The sequence below is a fragment of the Tauraco erythrolophus genome, chromosome 5 (assembly GCF_009769465.1).
Source record: "Tauraco erythrolophus isolate bTauEry1 chromosome 5, bTauEry1.pri, whole genome shotgun sequence".
In the NCBI taxonomy this organism is placed as follows: Eukaryota; Metazoa; Chordata; class Aves; order Musophagiformes; family Musophagidae; genus Tauraco; species Tauraco erythrolophus.
Window position 1 is genome coordinate 37,645,691 of NC_141469.1, and position 18,427 is coordinate 37,664,117.

The 18,427-nt window shown below is 37.8% G+C and overlaps 1 protein-coding gene across 1 annotated transcript; it reads left to right on the forward strand.

Moving 5' to 3' along the window:
- Nucleotides 1-675: 675 nt before the first annotated feature.
- BST1 (bone marrow stromal cell antigen 1) lies at nucleotides 676-17,018 on the forward strand. The gene is made up of 9 exons (XM_009982994.2): nucleotides 676-980; nucleotides 4,718-4,847; nucleotides 5,970-6,105; nucleotides 6,592-6,674; nucleotides 7,584-7,660; nucleotides 10,855-10,947; nucleotides 12,929-13,015; nucleotides 13,530-13,589; nucleotides 16,739-17,018. The coding sequence occupies exons 1-9, from the start codon at nucleotides 814-816 to the stop codon at nucleotides 16,851-16,853; spliced, it is 948 nt and encodes a 315-aa protein (XP_009981296.2). The 5' UTR covers nucleotides 676-813; the 3' UTR covers nucleotides 16,854-17,018.
- Nucleotides 17,019-18,427: the final 1,409 nt, after the last annotated feature.

Genomic DNA, 18,427 nt, shown 5'->3' on the forward strand with positions numbered 1-18,427 from the left:
TGACGATCTAACAAACTACTTAGGGAAAAGAAGTTGGAGAGATCAGTGCACAGGAAGTATGTGTTAATCCTTTGGGTTCTCGTTACGATTGATTCACGCCTGCGAGGCGGTTTTGTTCAGGAAGAAGATTTTAAAACACGTATTATTGCACCACAATGTTGCTGTCAGTATCCAGGGTGGCAGTGGAAAAAGTGCTGACTAGTGTTACCCCTATGTGTGATACAAGATCACCTGAGAATTTGAGTGTTACGCAATCAGTGCTTTACCTCCACATTTCAATTTTTTTTTGTTTTTGATGTGTATTTCAGAGGTTTTTTCAGCTATTAGAGAAATATGTGCAAAAAGTACAGCCTTTTCAAAACGAAAAGAAACTAGTTTAAAACCTGTGGCCGACAAGCACCTGTGATGTTTTAGGAAGGTGTACCATGGCAGTGAGTATTAAGGAAACCTAAGGCATTGTAAATACTGAAGTGGGAAGGGTTTTTTTCTCTATTTACTGAAATATATTGTAATTCTTCCCACTTATCACCAGGTGGCAATATCATGACCTTAAAAGTCTTGTTTTTCTAAAGTGAGGAACAGCTAGGCATGAGGAAGTGATGTATCCGTGTGCTGCAATCGTTCCAGGAAACAGTTAAGATTACAGTCTCCAGCAAGGTTCAGATTTCAGTCTAACTTTGTCTTTTGTGTACAGAGATATAGCCAGTATTGAAAATATTAAATATTAAGCCTCCCAAGTTTCCATTTAAATTGTAGCATTTAACTTTTTTTTTCCTTTTGTTTTTTAAGAACTTGGATTGTCAAGAATTCAGGATGAAGAGCCTTTTTTTGTCTCTCTTACTTGTCTCTGTTCTGTCTATGACCAGCTCCTTAGAAGTGCAGGGAAGGAAATGGAAAGGTGAAGGTACAACGCCAAACCTGGAAAGTATTGTCATTGGAAGATGCTATGACTATATTAGAATTCTGAATCCTGCTGTTGGGTAAGTTTTTGCTCGTTTATGGATTAGTTTTTTATGTTCTGTACAAAATGGTTATTAATCAGCAGCCTGACATTTTGCTCCCACCCATGAAAGTGATCCTGTTGTAGCCAACATGCATGTAGCTGTCCAGAAACAAAAAATGAATTTTGTTGGATGTCACATTAATAAAAGTAATGTAATTAACACAAGATTTTCAATCGTTCAACTTTTTACATTTCTCCCCTCCTAGTGCCACAGTGTTCTGTAAGGAGAACACTGCACAGAAATGGTGGCGATGGTATTTCCGAAATACCAAATCTGACAGTGCTCCTGGGAACACCAGCTTTACTTCGCATGCCTTGTGCGTTAGGTCACATAAGAGGGAAAGCACCACAGTTTATAGCTGTCCTGTAGTACTGTTTAGCTTATCCACCTGAAAAATCAAGTAGTAATCAACGGCTGAAGTATGATTACCCATGAGCTTTCATTGTCTATGTTAATTACACAGAACTGGAGATAAGTCACACACGTCGCTAAAATGACCACTTTTTCTGTCTTCCTTATACTGTTTTGGCTTCAGTGAAAAGGAAAAAAAAACTAAGAAGGATAGTCTCCTGGAGTTCAGTCTTTTATTCTGCCACTAAAATTTTTCCTGGTAGTTTGAAGATGTATTTGCAAAGGAGGCATGGCTGGGTTCCTGCAGCATTGAGTTGTGGTCTTAAATGGGGTTAGATTATGTTGCATAATATTAGCAAATATCACCTCCTTCCCCCAACCTCCCATTTTCAGTTCCTGCTGCAAAATGGGAAGATACAGGACTGAAAATAGGTTCATTTTAACAAAGGCTTTTAACAAAGGCAAACCAACGTATTTCTTCCTAATAACATTCTTAACTTACCAGAAGCATTTTGGTTCAGGTTCCCCATGAAAACAAAAATCATTCTAATGTCAATGACATGGTACTAAAAATTTCAGCTGAACAATTCAAGTTTGGCAAATTTATAAACACGTCACAGTAGAAGGTGCCAGTAAACTTCAACTATAGATATCTACATACCTACAATATAATATAGAATATAAACTATGAAAACTTAAGTCAGTTAACAGTTGCGTAGGTATATGAAGTCTAATCTTGCAGTAGGCTCTAGCTAGATAGAGCTCCTGTTGGAGTTGACAGATGTCACTTCATTTATATCTGAAGCAGGGCATGACTAATGATACAGAATGCACAAACACAATGAGCAACGTAAAGGATTGTTATTGTGGAAATATTAACTTTATCGTTAACTGATTTGGGCTTTTAGAAATGCAGATACAATACTCTTTAAAGTATTTCTGTATGTCTCATGTTTATGACAGTTTGTGATATAATTAATTCCTGTGACATTTTCACAGCATAATTTTAAAATTGAGAAGTCTGAACACATTCATCAAAGTATTATTACTCTGAATAGCATAAAGCCAGGCTGGACATTAGGACTGCTTTCCCGAATCAAGGCCCAAAATGGCGTTATAAAAAGCATAAGCAAATAGTGTAATCTAAACAAAATGAAAATTTCATATTGCACAGGTGCAAAACAGATATTCTAATTATTTATAACCCTTTCTGTTGATTGTCTGTTTTTTGATTGCCCCAGGCTAGCTTTTACAGAGGCATAGCCACCTGGATAGGTTTTGCTTCTGAATTTTTATGCAAATAGAATAATTTTTTTAAAATACTTTGCTAACAGAAAAGAAGCTAGCAAAGCATTTCTTTACACTGCAACATAGTTAAAACATAAAGATGTTTATAGAAACATAAGGAAAACTTTCCTTTATGTTTAAACAGGACATGCAAAATGGTAGTTAAAAGAGGCATTTTACAAAATGTTATGGTCATGTAGAAGTGAGGGATTTGAATGAAAATCATATTTGAAATTTTCTAATAGGAGTGTGCTATATAATACAAATGTTCCTGTAGTGCATTTCCCCCATATTTCTTTATTGGTAATATAAAATGGAAGTTTTGAAAACATTTTTTAACTGACTAGTATGAAATAAATCTAATATGACTTATTAGTGTCTGTTAAGATTGGAAGGAATTGACCTGAACTACTCCTTCCTCACCCTGTCGTTTCAAGAAGTGTTTTTGCCAGCTAAGAGATTTTGAGTAACAGAGCAGAATAATGCTTTTGATTTACAAGCTGTTCAAACCTAGATGAGAAGACATAAAGGAAAAAAAATGCAGTAAGTGAATTAACCAGAAAATTACTGCTGGATTCAACTGTCAAGAAAGATTTTAAGAGTTCAGTGATCAAAATTTACAAGTACTAGCATGAAAAAGTGAGTGCTTACAGTAGACAGCTCTTTAGTAGAATGAGATGTAAGTACATACAGTTGTCAGAAGCTAAATTTTAACAGCTCGAAATCAGAAACAGGGTGCAAATCCTTTTATCAAGTAAGGTTATTTAAACCTTGGAACAAGTGATCAAGGGTCATATTGAATTGCTGAAGATTTTCAGATCAAGATCCCTTATTTGCTCACGATATATTGGGATTTTTATGTAGCTGTTGGAAGCATGACCAGAGATTACTGTAAGAGAATCCATAATCTGTTTCCTGCATGGGAACTGCATGGCTCATCACAAGGTGTCCTTTAAGTATCTGCGACATTTAGCGTCTCAAAGCAGCTCCTTAAAGAATCTCAGGAGAAGTGCCAGCAGAAACCCCGGTGTCTATGGATGACATTAAATGAGCAAAACACTCTAATGGCAAAGTTTGCTTTACCTATGATCAGGACGACTGTTATTCAAGCTACAGCTTTGCAATTACAGCTGTTCATGTAGGAATGTCATATGCACATTAAATACATTATTCTGTTCTGCAGAGTGTTCCCAGCATAGACATTGTCACAGCCTGTGTGGGGAAGGTACTGTGGGAAAGTGATGAAAGTAGCAATTCCCTTTTTAATTACACCAGGCAGACACAGAGCTGTGAGACAAATGAGATCCTGCAAATCCAGAGAGATAAGACACTTCCATCCCTAGATGGCCTGGCCTGGCCTTCCGCAGGAGATTATTGTCCGCAAGACGGAGCTGGCAGAAGGAAACTGTCAAAGTGCACAGCCCAGCATCTTATTTCGGGCCTCCCATTGAAACGTTGAGTCCCAACAGTATTCTTGTACCTACTGCACAGTGAAAGTACATATCCCACATGGTCACTGTACTCACTGCAGCAAGGAAAAGCTGCATAATCCTAGGTCTATATATATAGAAGGCATCTCTTTGTCAAAACCATTATTCAACCATTGAAACTTTGTAGTAACTCCTCCTGCACTTGAATCTGACATTTTATGAGTAATTTTACATTGAGTAGCTTTGCATATTTAGCTATGCTTTAATTGAAATGGCTTTTTGAATCTGGAAAATTTCAAAGAAAGCTGTTCTCTTTAGTATTTCTACAACGCTGCATAGCAAGCTCGCTGTGTATACTGCACCTTCTAAGATTTTTGTTGAATTACTATGTGTTTCTAACTCCACACTGCAAATCCTAATATTTTCATTGCTACTTCTTCCTCATCTGCTGCTGTTAGGAGTCAGGAAAAGACAAGACCTATATGCTCTTCCTGGGTGGCAAGTTTTCTACCACACTGATTTCAGTTTTCTGTCTTAACCTTGTGGAGGTTTTAATTTGGGAATTTGAAGAAGTTGGGAAGAAATTACTTTCTTGCTCTGCTTTGGAAAAACAATTCTGCTATTTGTTTGTTTCAATCATTACAGCGAGAAAAATTGTTCAGAGATATGGGAAGCATTTAAAAATGCATTTGTTAACAAGGATCCTTGCAGCATTCTACCTAAGGACTATGAATTATTTATCAACCTGTCATTGCACACAATTCCACCTAATAAGGTAATGATTATTAATGTTATGTGAACAGTCCTGTGACATCTATCAGATTTTCCATTATACGGTTCAAAATTGACCGAGGGTCATTCTGTGGCTGACTCATGAGTCGCTGTTTTTGGCCAGTCTGTAGTTCACAAACTAGGCTCAAGCTTGATGGCATTTTTCAGTGTGTTTGGCTGCATTTGTTTTATGTAGTAACTTCATAGCAACTTCTCTATTTTCAAGCTACAAAGATCTCCCTTTTTTTTCCTGCTGTGCCAGGAGCTCTGTTGTAGTCCCTGAACTTCGATTTCTACTTTTCCTCAAGTTAGGTGCTCTGCCTGCAAAGACTGTGCCTGCTATTGTCTTTTGCTTCCACTCACAGCCAAGTCTCGGGGCAATGACAGGTTAAACATTGGCATGTTTAACAAACACAAGCAGAAATGAGATAGGGCGCCATTATGTGCTGGAAAACAGGAAGGGTTTCACGCGCTGGCAATTGCAGGGAACTGTGAAAGTGCAAAAACCACGGCTCTTCATGCCAGTGTATCCCGTCAGAATGTGTGCTTTGGCCTCGTCTGAAGGGTTGTGCTTTAAAGCAGTTTTTCCTCTACCGCGATTATTCCTTATCTCTAAATGATTAAAGCAACAAATACTCCTGTCAACATAGCTTAATTCATTAAACAGTTTTGCAAACACAGAAATAACAGCTAGACGTAAGATTTTTTCACACCAGAAGCCAGCGTAGCAGTGTGAGAGAGTTCTCGTAAACATATATGTGGCTTATAAATGTCTGTCTTCCCTTTTTTCTCTTTTCCTAAATCTGTCTGCTGAGGAAGGCAAGGCGACGCCTAACTATATTTGATATAGGTCTATATCCATTCCCATCATGGTATGAATGCCCCCCAAGCTTCTAATGATCAGAATTTACACCACTGTAAAAAAAAAAAACAAAACCCACACAAAAAACTTTGTCCCTCTAAAGAGATAGCCAACATATCTGGTTATTAGCTTGATTTTGAAAGAAATTCCAAAACATGATTTAAACTGTTTTCAACACTCCATAATCTCATTGTGTCCACGCCCAAGTGATGGTTCATTTCTTCTCTGTTGTTTTGTTTTTTTTTTTCCCCTTTCTTTCTATAGTCTCTCTTCTGGGAAAATAATCAGCTGCTAGTCAATAGCTTTGCTGCCAGAGGCCGTCGCTACATGTCTGTGGGTGATACTCTGTTTGGCTTCTTTGCAGATTTTCTAAACTGGTGTGGGCAGCCAAACAGCACTGGTAAGATGATGAGTGCTATATTAAATGTCTGTCTGTAAAACCATAATGGAGACCGACTGATGTGTTCTGGAGGAGCTAATTTTGCTCTTACCCTGTGAAAAATCAGGGATAGCTTCACTGTCTCATTCTCTGCTGTTTTGTGGGAATATTTAACATTGCAGTCAAGGGAGGACACAGTGAAATCTAAATAGTGCAGCACAGGAGATAAACCTCCTTCTCAGTCCTCTGAATGCGGACCACTATGCATCCCACGTACAGAGTTAGAGCTGTTTCAGCCAAATTATTGAATCCACACTATGCCACTGTTTGTGTAAACTGCAAAGGATGGAAAATTACAGAATAAAATACAACCGACAGCTATCAGTGTTGTGTCAGAGCATGTTGTATGTCCAATGAGTAATGTGCTAATATATTTAATTGCTTTCTAAGGTCACTTTTTATGGTCGTTACCATCTCTAATAGCACAAATCACATGCCTTCCTACAGGACTGGACTATGAATCCTGCCCTACCACGGAGGAATGTGAAAACAACGCAGTGGAATCTTTCTGGAGGATGGCCTCAAGCACTGTAAATAGTGCATTAGTGCTGACTTTGTACTACATTAGTGAGTGTGTCCTAGGTGGTTCAGGAAAGCATTGCCAGATCAAAACAGATTTAAGTCTATAACTGTGCTAGATTATTTCTTCTGATACAAATACACTTTTTTAGACTGGGTACAGTGTTTTAGCAAGAGGAACCTAACTTTCACCTTAGCTAGATAATGTGTTAAAATTCCGTGTTAGCTTTGTTAATATATATTAAGCATATACCAAGCACAATAAGCACACTACTTGTCTATTGAATACAGGTCCTAAGTGACATTTGACAGCCTTGGTGGAAACCCTTTATTCACGGATCGACCCAACACAGAGTGCCTAAATGCTTTCTTCCAGTACCTCAAGGGGGCCTACAGGAAAGATGGGGAGAGGCTGTTCAGGAGGGCCAGTTATGATAGGACAAGGGGTAATGGTTTTAAAATAGAGGGAGGTAGGTTCAGGTTGGATATTAGGAAAAAATTTTTTACTATGAGAGTGGTAGAACACTGGAACAGGTTGCCCAGAGAGGTGGTGGATGCTCCATCCCTGGAGACGTTCAAGGCCAGGTTGGACAAGGCCCTGAGCAACCTGATCTAGTTGGAGATATCCCTGTTCCTTGCAGGGGGGTTGGACTAGATGACCTTTGAAGGTCCCTTCCAGCCCTAACCATTCTATGATTCTGTGATTCTATGAAAATAGTTTGAGAAGATGCATTGACTTAATGCACTGGCTATTTAGTTCTTGTCCTCTTTAGTGCAGTGACCTGCTAGGGTGCTAGTTTGGTATTTGACAGTTCCAAAGCTCTTGGTAAAATTATTTCCTTGGTCATTGTTGTTTGCCATACAATACCAAGTCATGTGACAAATCTGTAAGATCTGAAAAAAATTGTTATGTATTACAGTATGCGCAGCACAGTTCTGGGGAGATACACGTCTTGTTGAATGGTTCTGCAGTCGGAGGAGCTTATCCAGAGCCGGGGTAAGAAAACTGACTTGTTTATATGTACAAGGTCTGATGCTTGCAAAAAAAAGGGTCAACCAGTTGTTCAGGTCTTCTGCTTCACAAAGCATGGGAAGTGTAGCTGAAAGAGCCTGTTGCATCAAAGTCTGCTGAGTTGTGCGGACAACTGTTAATATTCCCCAGCTGTAGGAATTAACATGAAGTGGACAGAAACAATCCTTTGACTCTTGCATTTTACAAACTGCTGTGGCAAGCAGGATAAATGCTCTTTGAAAGCAGGTTTCAAGTCAGCCAGCACACCGTGGCAAAATGTGTATGCCTTCAAAAAGATGAGCATTACAAAATTTCTATTCAGGGACATCTCCAAGGAGGGGACATCCTTACAAGCAGTGTAGCCTCTGTCGTGCCTAGGAGCAAACTTGGTAAGTTCTATAGGGGAAATGCTTTGTCCTGCTATTTCTCCATGACCAAGAGAGGAGGTAGTTTGAGATCCATTATGGTTTAAGAAAGCAGCAGAAAAGCTCATTGAGAAGGAATAGCAAGGATTAGTGTCCTCTTTATTCCCTCATATATTAAGGACAGATGTATCTTCCCTGATTTACAAGTGTACCACTATGCAGAAGTTCATCTAAGCTTATATGTAAAATTTTTTGTAGAAGTACACCCTTAAGAACTATAACTGAATATGTGGCTGTAGAGACTGCCTACCTTTGATGTAAAATACATCTTTCCTTACCTCAGCAACTGTACTGTCCAAGGCAGATTAAAAAAAAAATAAAAAATTAAAACCCCATAGAACAGATCCTTCTCCTGTGTGCTCAGTGAGGACTAAAAATGATCATTGAAAAGTTAATTTTATCTCCAGATGGGAGAGAAACAAGAACCATCTGTTCCAAAACACCTACTACCTACTTACCTCCGTCCCCAAAAGGTCCATCTTTGTACGCAGCTTTCAGCTAATCAAGAAGACTTATATGATCTCCCAGGTGATCATCTGAGATCAAGTCTTCTGCAGATGATAATACCTGGCAGCAGGTCAATGCCTAGAATCCAGTATACATTCCTTATTTCAGAAACAGATTCCTTATTTCTGTTAATTTACAGATTCGTTATTTCAGAAACCTCTTACACATAAGTTAATTCCACCAGTTCCCTGGGTTGCCTGTCTGGCAGTGTTGTGACCAGTGAAATCTCCACCACTGGAACACAGCCTGCCAAGAAAAAAACAAAGCCAGTTATTCCATCTGTTTTCTTTGCTGTGTATCTTCCAGGTCTGTTTATGACTGAATTTGTTTAAGAGATCTTGTTTGAAAGAGGGTTAGCATTGAATAATTAATAGCAGAAGGTAATCTACCAGTCTTCCTAAACATCTCTCTGGTCTGTTTTCAAACCTTTCAAAGCCATTTCCAAAGTTTATCCTGCGTAACAGTTTGTATGCTTATGATCATTAAGTCACCTGTTACCATTTCAGTTAAGATTTATTTCTCACTTCACTGCAAAATAACTTTGCTCATTCACACAGTATGAATGTAGCTGGCAGACTTCTTTAATAATATTAGTTGGTTCAAAAATTGGTCTACTGAAGTCAATTATACATTGTTCATCCACAGTTTCTGACTCTTCCAGTTAAAATATTCCTTTATGTTTTAGACTATGTTTCCTTATATTTTGCCATTTTTTTCTGGCAATATCATATGCATGAATGAGCAAATGAGTTAAAATAATTAGAATCTTTATTTTTTGTTACATTTTCACTATGTGTCTAAGACAGGCTTGGACACCTTGGAGAGACAGGCAAACCTGCTGTTGCTGCTACTAGACTCTGGCTTGACCAGAGAGGGTAACTGTTGGTATCTGCCTTTTCATGTTCCACTGCTCCAGAAGTTAAATTAACTTGCTAACTTCATGAACAGGTCTTTGCTGGCTGCCAAGAGAGACTGACAACCACCACATGTCTTGTACTTGCATGACAGAGTGCCAGTAGTTTGCCTGCAGGCACCAGGAGGACAAAGCGGTGGTCACATTGCCACTGCTGGTCTCATCCAGGAGGTGACAACAGTCTCTTCTAGTCTGGGGGGTGTCAAAGCATTTACAGTGGTTAAGAAACACTGCAGCCCAGATGTAGATATTTAAGAAGATCCATGATAGGCAAATTAGAGCACACACCTAGGCTCAGACTTGGGCCAAGTATTCAGTGCAGACACAGCCCTTACAAGCTTTCTGAGTTAAAAAAAAAAAGAGCAATTAAAAGGTTGGAAATCATTACAGTACATCTTGCTGGAAGGGTTAGAAATCTGTGGCTTTGAAATGCCTGCATCTCACAAAAAATTCAATTTACAAACATTAAAATAATCACTTGGATTTGGCATCTTTAGATTATATATTAGGAAGAAATTCTTTACTGTGAGGGTGGTGAGACACTGGAACAGGTTGCTTCAAGCAGTTGTGGATGCCCCATCCCTAGAAGTGTTCAAGGCCAGGTTGGGTGAGACTTTGAGCAACCTCATGTAGTGGAAGGTGTCCCTGCCCATGGCAGGGGGGTTGGAACTAGATGATCTTTAAGGTCCCTTGGAACCCAAACCATTCTATCATTTAGTTGCCATTTTATTATCTTGTTTAAATTGTTATTTAAATACCTATATCAATGTCAATTTACACACAGCAATAAAGTGGAAGATTCCCTAGGCTAGAGATGGACACATCTAGAAGTTTCTCCTTTATGGTCTTATATATCCTAGACAAATACTTAATGTTGCTGTGAATTTGTGCCTAAAAATATGTTTGGTTTGTGGCTGTTGTTTTTTTATTTAAAGCAAAACTGTATTGTGTCTAAAAGCAATAACTACAAGAATGACCTTTTTCTTTGTTTACTAAGTACCAAATGATTTTGGGGTTTTTTTTGCACTTTTTGAAGTTCATTTCATTCTGGCTCACCTCTCAGTTGCAGCTTTTTTCAGCTGAGCCTCTCTGAGATGAAGAATATGAAAACAAAACTTCTGATTAAATGCCTTTGACCTTTGAGGACATTCAGAATGTGAATCAGATTTTTTCTACTCTGTGTTGAGTCTGATTGTAATCAGGAGATATAAATGTAAAATCGAGCAAGCCCATATTGTACAGCAGGATCAGAGCCTCCATTAATCCAAAAGGAAAAAAAGATTATTTATTTTCCATGTTCTTTATAGTTCTAAAAATTTCTTTTTTTCAATCAGTTTTTTTGCAGATTATGAAATACCTAATCTTCAGAAAGACAAAATCTCACAAATTGTCATCTGGGTTGTGGATGATATTAAAGGACCAGATATGTAAGTTACGTCTTCAAAAAAAAATATTTTTCCTTTTTGGACCTGTCTTTAAAATTTCACCTTAGCTTTCTGTTTGATTATATTTAAATAGCAATTAAGCTAAAAATATTTTAAATGCTTTCACTAAAGGCACACCCTATCATTCCCAAAGAGTATAGAAATACCAGAATTAGAAAAAATATAAATAAATTGTAGTATTAGATCTGGAGTCCACTCTTCATTAAATGTGTGTGTGTGGATCTCAGACCTTGAGTGAAGATATAGCACATACAGTTTTACTCAGAAAAGAGTCAATCTGAATTTCAGATTAAATGCTGATGTGAAATACTTCTTTTGCTTTGCCATATGCATTCTTTTCATTTTCACCTATCTTAACTGTTTGAAAATTAGTTTAAAATACTTAAAATCAATCCAGTAATAAAATGTAGGCTTTAAAAGGTCTAATTTTGCTGTTAATTTATATTAAAACAAAACAAACAAATAAACAAAGCAAAACAGATTAGTCCATATAGAAGAGCCTGTTGGTAAACAGCCAAAGATCAAGTGACAATTTGCAACAGAAACATAACGGAAAATGGACTCTGAAGTTAAAAAAATGAATCATTAGGCCAGACATTAGGCTTGGTTGGGGACTGATTAAAAGAAGAATTAAATAGTCTATTCATTATAGCTTTTGTGGGGATCCCTGCAAACATACAGAGATAAATTGGAGGCAGGGGAACAGAGGAAGTCAGTTTTACCCCTACCATCTGCAGGGTCCCTGCACTTTAGTATAACGTGGTGGCAATTCATTGGTCTTAAAACTGCCCTGCCTGAAGAGGGCCAGAGAAATGGACACAGATGTCACCATATCCACCACTGGTGGCTGAATCCCTGTTGTTATCTGCATTCTTAGGTGTGTGAGGCTTCTGTTCTTGCTACTCAACGCTTTTTAGTTGCATCCATTCATTTTGGGTCCTTTCCGTTTCATGTCTCATCTCTTCTCTTTCCTGTCTCCTTTTGCTTCTCTTTCATTCAATTTTAGCATGGCCAACCCAGACCACATATTTTACTGTAGTGCTGTGGAGTCTACGAAGCATAGTTCAGATTAACGTTTCTCAGCCTTTCTCTTTAAATCAAAGAATCATACCCTTTTGGAAAAAAAACCCAAACCAAATATACAGCTCACTTTTACAAAAATTGCCCTTATTACAAAGAAAAGTTAAAACAAGCACTGAATGTTAATTTGTCTTTCAGTTAATGGATGCATGGGAATATTTGTATATTTTTATTAACTGCTTTTTACAATGAATTTGTTGGTGCCCATATAATTTCTTTAGAGTCATGAGTATTTACTGACCAATGGGTAAGTAGCACTAGCCTTAATACTTGATGTTGGTACAACTTTTAGAGGTCTCAGTAGGTTCTGTACTATGCTAGACTTTCTTTTGCTAATTGGACCACAAATTTAAAAATCAGTGCTAGACACAGAAGCTGTGTTTAGGATTGTTTCTGATTTTTTCTCTCTCCTTGTGTTTTTCTGTTGTTCTGTATTGTATAGGACAAGCTTCTAACAAGAATAATTCTCATTGATTATAACCAGCTTATTCTGTAAAGACAGCTAGCATCAACTTTAGCACCACCTAAATAGCTGCCCAAGAGTATTACAAATGAAACACTTACTTACTATTTTACGAAATTGTTTAGTTCTTTTTCTGTTTGTCTAGTGAAATATTATAGGTGGGAATATTGGTTAATAGAATCTGCAAATGTTACACTGGCTGAAGCCAATCTGCCAGTCTCTGCAAACTAAGTATAAAATGTTCAGTGACTGTAAGCAAATGAAGCATTATAAATAGCAATGTACACCAGCTTTCTGTAGATGTTAAGGAATACAGAAGAGGCAAAGTAAGGGGGATTTACTTTACTAATTCCATCAAGTTCAGTGAAAGGATATTAGATAATAAAAGACTTGCAATAATATTAAAATCCTTTCTCACAGAGATTCCTGTGGAACTCATACTGTAGAGAGATTAGAAAACAGGCTGAAAGCCCTTGGTTATGATATCACCTGCACTGACAATTACAAGTAAGTCAAAATCGTTCATTAGTATGGTGTATTTGCAGAAGCACCTCATCGATTTTAAATGGTTTCTTACCTTCCAATATTTAAGTGTCATTAATGTTGTGTCTTCAGTAAGAGACTAATATGTTGGAGGGGTGATGTCACTTTTTCAGACTTAGCAATTTTTGGCTGTGAATTGAGCAAAACACTACACCATATTGTATAACCGTATAAATAAATGGAACATTGTACTTTCCCAATGTCAGACCCAGAAGATGGCCTCATGTATTCCACTTCACTGTAAAATCTTTATTTGGACTGAAAATCTAAACATTTTAAAACACTATTGAATGTCTGCAGAATTCCTAGTTATTCACAGTAGCATTCACAGCTCTAGTTATTCACAGTAGGTTGTAAGATAAATAGAATTGAAGGGAAGCTTTAGACATGATAATACTGTTGAGTGTGTGTCTCTCTTTTCATTTGTTTTCCTCAGTTTTCTGCCTGAAAGATGCTAAATAAAATGATATCTTCACAGGTCTGTAATGTTCTTACTCTGCCTGGATTATCCTGATGATTCTAAGTGTACCCTTTCATCGTAAGTAAAAGCAGCTCAATCCATCCTCAGTGTCATTACGACCAAATAAATAATGCAGAAGTCAACAGTTCAACAGATTCCCTCTCTGTCATCTATCACCCATACACAATTCTTGAATTTATTACTTACTGCGTATTGTGTAAGCAGTTTCTGTCTACAAATTGTGCACAATTGTCTGTGAGCACCTGCTATTCAAAATTAATAGTTAATAGTTAATTAATAGTTAATCAGTTCTCATCAATCACACAATCACTATATATCTCTGATGGTATGAATAAAGTTTGTAAATATCAGTGTTCTGATGCAAAATCTATTACAAATTTTAAATTGCTTTCATTAATATTCTTCTTTGAATAATGAAATTGTAGGTCAAATGGCAACAGATCTAAAGGACATTTCTCCAGCTATTGGAACTTTCTGTTCCAAATTTTGAGGAAGTGGGTTTTTTTTTCCAATCTTCCATTTTGTGTTCAAACCCAATTTCTGTATTTTAATATATTTACCTTGGGCCAGTAGGTTATCTGCAGAGAATGTAGATTACATCCAAAATACAACTTCCTTAATTATCAAGCATTGCTCCTAAACTAGGTTTTAAGTTTCCCTTCCTATTTGTATTTTTCTTTATTATATAAAGAGAGTTAAATGAGTTTATTATGTATTTCAGTGAATTTACAGTAAAGATTACTGTTTTCAATTATGGCTAAATTTCTTAATCTATATGCTGTTGCATGTATAGGTACACATAAGGTACTTTACTTTAACATATAAATATGAAAACTTCCTCACAGTTTGGAAAGTTGCAGAATATATAGATGCATAAAAGTCGTTCTGTAGTTATATTATTTTTCTGCATAATCCATACATTTGGCCACATCCTGTCCCCTGCTGTCCTTTCTGCCCTAATTCAAGCACGTGCAAACCTTTTGTATGTTAATGCCTGTGTAATACTGCAATGATAACTTCTGCTATGACAAACCTGATTTGCTGTCCCTGGTTGTGGCAGCAGCGAGGTGCGACTCCTGCTTGCCTGCCTCTGGTTGCGTGGCAGTAGTGCTTCCTGCAGTACAGAGAAGGAGGTGTCTATCACTTTCTGCAGCGTATGGTCAGGTTTTAACACACCCTTACAGAGAAAGTGAGTATTCTTTGTTCCTGCTGGTCACTGAAAGCTTTTACTCATCTTGTCATATGACAACATTTATTCTTACATCCAAATTATATCCCAGCACCAATGTGTATATGAGTGATGAAACAGTGGCATTTTAGATATCACCAATACCTCCAGACTCCTTCTAGGTAGTAGAGAGTAGGCTTCCAGGCCTGTTAAAGCATTTGTTTGTTACTAGATACCACTTGCATGGTGGATTAAAATTGGGTTTCCTTGGTCTGCCAGTGAATGATCAGGCTTTTCTAAGGCTTTTGTTCATGCGTCAAAGGAAAATACAGTTGTCCCATGCAAAATTAGACCTGTGAACATGGCAACAAATCAACAAACTGGAGGAAAAAGCACTCACTTCACAGGACTTTAAAAAATGTAACATTGTGAACTCTTCACAGGACACTTTTCTCCCAGGTTTTTACACCATTTCCCTCAAAGTTTTGTAATGTGGGTACATTCTTCAGCTGAGAAAATGTGGACTAAAGGCTTCTGGAAACCATTAATGTCTTTCTCTTTCACCTAAGGGATAAGCGTACCAGTTCTCCAGTAGTATTGCCACATTGTGCTTGCAGTATGTAAGCAGGGGAGCTGCCTCCCCTTCCTTTCCATGTCTGTACTTCAATTAACATAATCACTAGCATATTCTAAGCACCAGTCTCATACCCTCCCGGGTAACTACTAAACAACTCAGCTGTTATCGTCCTCCTTAGGCTGTTTCCTTGCTTCCTTCCTTCCTGAGCATGGATGGCAATGTAATAGCCTTGATTTACTTCATACCTATGCTATCCCTAATCGAGACAGAGCTTTCGAGTCTGAATGCTAACTATCATTGCCTCTCCTGAAATTTAAGTAGCTGAAAGACTTCAAGCCAATGAATACTTACACTCTTCCCCAAATCACTTACTTCTCTGCAATAAATCTCTATTGAAATTAGCTGGCCTTTCAGAAAGAATCTTAAGCAGATGTGTATAAATTATTTGATGATTATTTTCTAGATCTGTTTTCTCTGTGGATGGATCCCCACTCTCTGACGGTCCATTAACTGACATGGGAACGGTTTGGTCAGTAGTGGCATCACTGTTAAGAGCATGTATCTGTTAAGAAAAGACTTCCTTTGCCTAGTGTGTGCTCAGTGTACACATATTAATTTTCATACTTCCATAATAAATAGTGAGACTAGGCATGCAGGCTGTCTTACATCCCTTTCACAAATGGCTGTTTGCTGTTACAAGATTGATAGCTGGCTTCTCAGCCTCCGAAGAATGTCCCAAGCCCAAAAACATCAGCTGTGTGAGTGACTCTTTTTGTCACCAAATCGCCTGTTACATCAGCATACCAAAGGAGAGGCCTGTGTCAGGGTAGCAGAGGGATGGCTTGAAGGTTCTGCAACGTACTTGGGGCTTCTTGGTTAGTGATAGTGCCCCTTAACTCCTCTCCAGGCTTGAACTATGTTCCTGCTGAGTCAAAATTTAGACTTTGGCTTGTTGACACGCTGTTTGAAGAAAACTTGTAAGTAAAAAAATGCCCACTAGATGGCAGAGATGGCTTGCAAACATAAGCAGAAAGGCGGCCAGATGCAACCCATTAGTAGTGGTATTCATTACTTCCATTATTGCAATGTCAGGGAGACTTAGAAATGGATCTGGATACTGTGTATGAAGTGCTGTAAAAATATAGACCTCTAGGACTACTGCTGTCTAGAAGAGCTCTACACAATCTCAAGCATAAGGCCAGAGACCGTAAATGGATGTGAAGAGACAAGGAGGCTCAGATATTAAGGTAGAAAGGAATGTTCCCAGGGTTTTGCACAAAAAGATATACTGTTTATAAAATCATGACAGCCAAAGGGAATCTGGTAGCGAGCTCTTATAAAGAAACTTCTAGTTTAGCACTTGGACTGCAAACTTCATCCTTGGCAACAAACCCCTGATAATTAACAGAATCCTAGCTCAGCTCTGTGCTGTGAACATCCTGTTTGTTTTCTTTTCTTTAGATCTGCAGCAGCAGCACAAAGAGGACCTATGTCTTCAGAGAGAGGAGGCAGCTGGAACAAGCTCACTTTTCTTTCTTTTGTAGGCTTTTTGTTCAGATTTGCTTTAGTGTACTAAGTTAATCAACTAATCTGTATCCTCTGTTTGCCTTAACTGGTTATAAATTTGTCTGTAACTAATTTCTAACTGCAATTTCACCCTAGTTCTGGGACTGGCAAACCTGCATGTTAAAGCCCTGCACAATTCTATCTAAATCCCAAGTACTTGTAGTATCAAAAATTATTCTACTGCTTCTAGAAAGCCTCACCCTTCGTTTCCTTTTCTTGAATAGAAGAAATCCATTGCTATTTCCTCTTATCCTTATTCTCCAGAATTAAACTGAGTAATACTTCCTGTTTACATATTTCAGAAAGAAAAATGAAACTATGCCTGTCATCCATCTCCCACACACCTTACTTGTTCGTAAAAACAATCCTAGCATTTGGCTTTGGATATTAAGTGTCTCGTTATCGTGTTTTGGGAACGGGAAATATGAATTCAGATGAGAGCGAGCTTAGATTGCTCACTTGGTAGAAGATACAATACATTAGACTGGAAAAATTAAACTCATTTTCATGAGTAGTCCAGTACTTGGGCCAAACTTACCTGAAACTATCGTACAGTGACATTCTGGCTTGCATACTTGCGTACAGTATTTTACCACATACTGTCAACTGCGTTGTCATCTGTACAGCTGTTCCTCAGGTGGCTGTTTCCAGGCCACTGGATAGCCAACAGTCAGAAATACCTGGTCTAGAAAGCTTCATGGGTTTTCTGCCATGATATGATGGTTGATCACCTTGATGTAATTTATGGCATATCAAATTCAGACAAGAACCTGCTAAATCAGACATCTGCCTGCTTGCAGTGAACTGTTAGCATGCGTCAGAATGAGGAGAGAGCAGATGCCATGCTGAAGGTCTCTTGAGTTACTTCTGTGAATTATCTAAGTTTTTCATCTAGATGCTCCTCTAAACCACCAAGACATCCAGCTATCAAGTCAACACATAAATCTTTGGGGAAAATAGTTGTTCTTCTGGAAAATAACTTTAAGTAGAATTTTGTTGCACATTCTCTGTTATCTTCTGTATTGTTTATTTGTGTTTGCATTAGCTGGTTGTCAGGAAACTGGAATAGGATGTTGCTGTTATCTAAGTGTGTCTGATTTAGGACTCCATAGCAGATTTATGTCCTTTCAATCTCTAGTACAACTGTATCGTGTTGTATGTTTGAAAGAGAAAATATCTAAAATATGTTGTTGTTGCTTATTTGTCTGGCTTCCATTACTGTAATAATCTTTAATTTGGTTTTAATGCAAATCCCTTTATATTACACACACAGTTGCATTTGCCTGTGTCACAGCTGAGTTTAGGCTCCAGCTTGAAGGATTTTTGTGTCTATTTCAGCTACTTCCAAAAGTACTGAAATCAGAAGTTACAGATCTTTTAAAATGTGGGCTGTATTACGCCTCAAAATTTTTCCCTACCTATGCTGAAACATTAGTCCCTTGATCAGTTCCTTCAGCATCCTCCTCATTTTTATTGATGCTGTCCTTAACAGCAGCTGCCAGAAGAAGAGGGATCTGTTTGTGACACAGACACAGTTCAAACAACTAAACTCAAGCAATTTTGATCAGTATTCTATTTCATAGA

Coding starts and splice junctions, on each gene's coding strand:
- BST1 (XM_009982994.2), top strand. CDS start 814: ATGAAGAGCCTTTTTTTGTCTCTCTTACTTGTCTCTGTTCTGTCTATG. Junction 10,948..12,928: donor GATATTAAAGGACCAGATAT/GTAAGTTACGTC, acceptor CCTTTCTCACAG/AGATTCCTGTGGAACTCATA. Junction 13,016..13,529: donor ACCTGCACTGACAATTACAA/GTAAGTCAAAAT, acceptor ATATCTTCACAG/GTCTGTAATGTTCTTACTCT.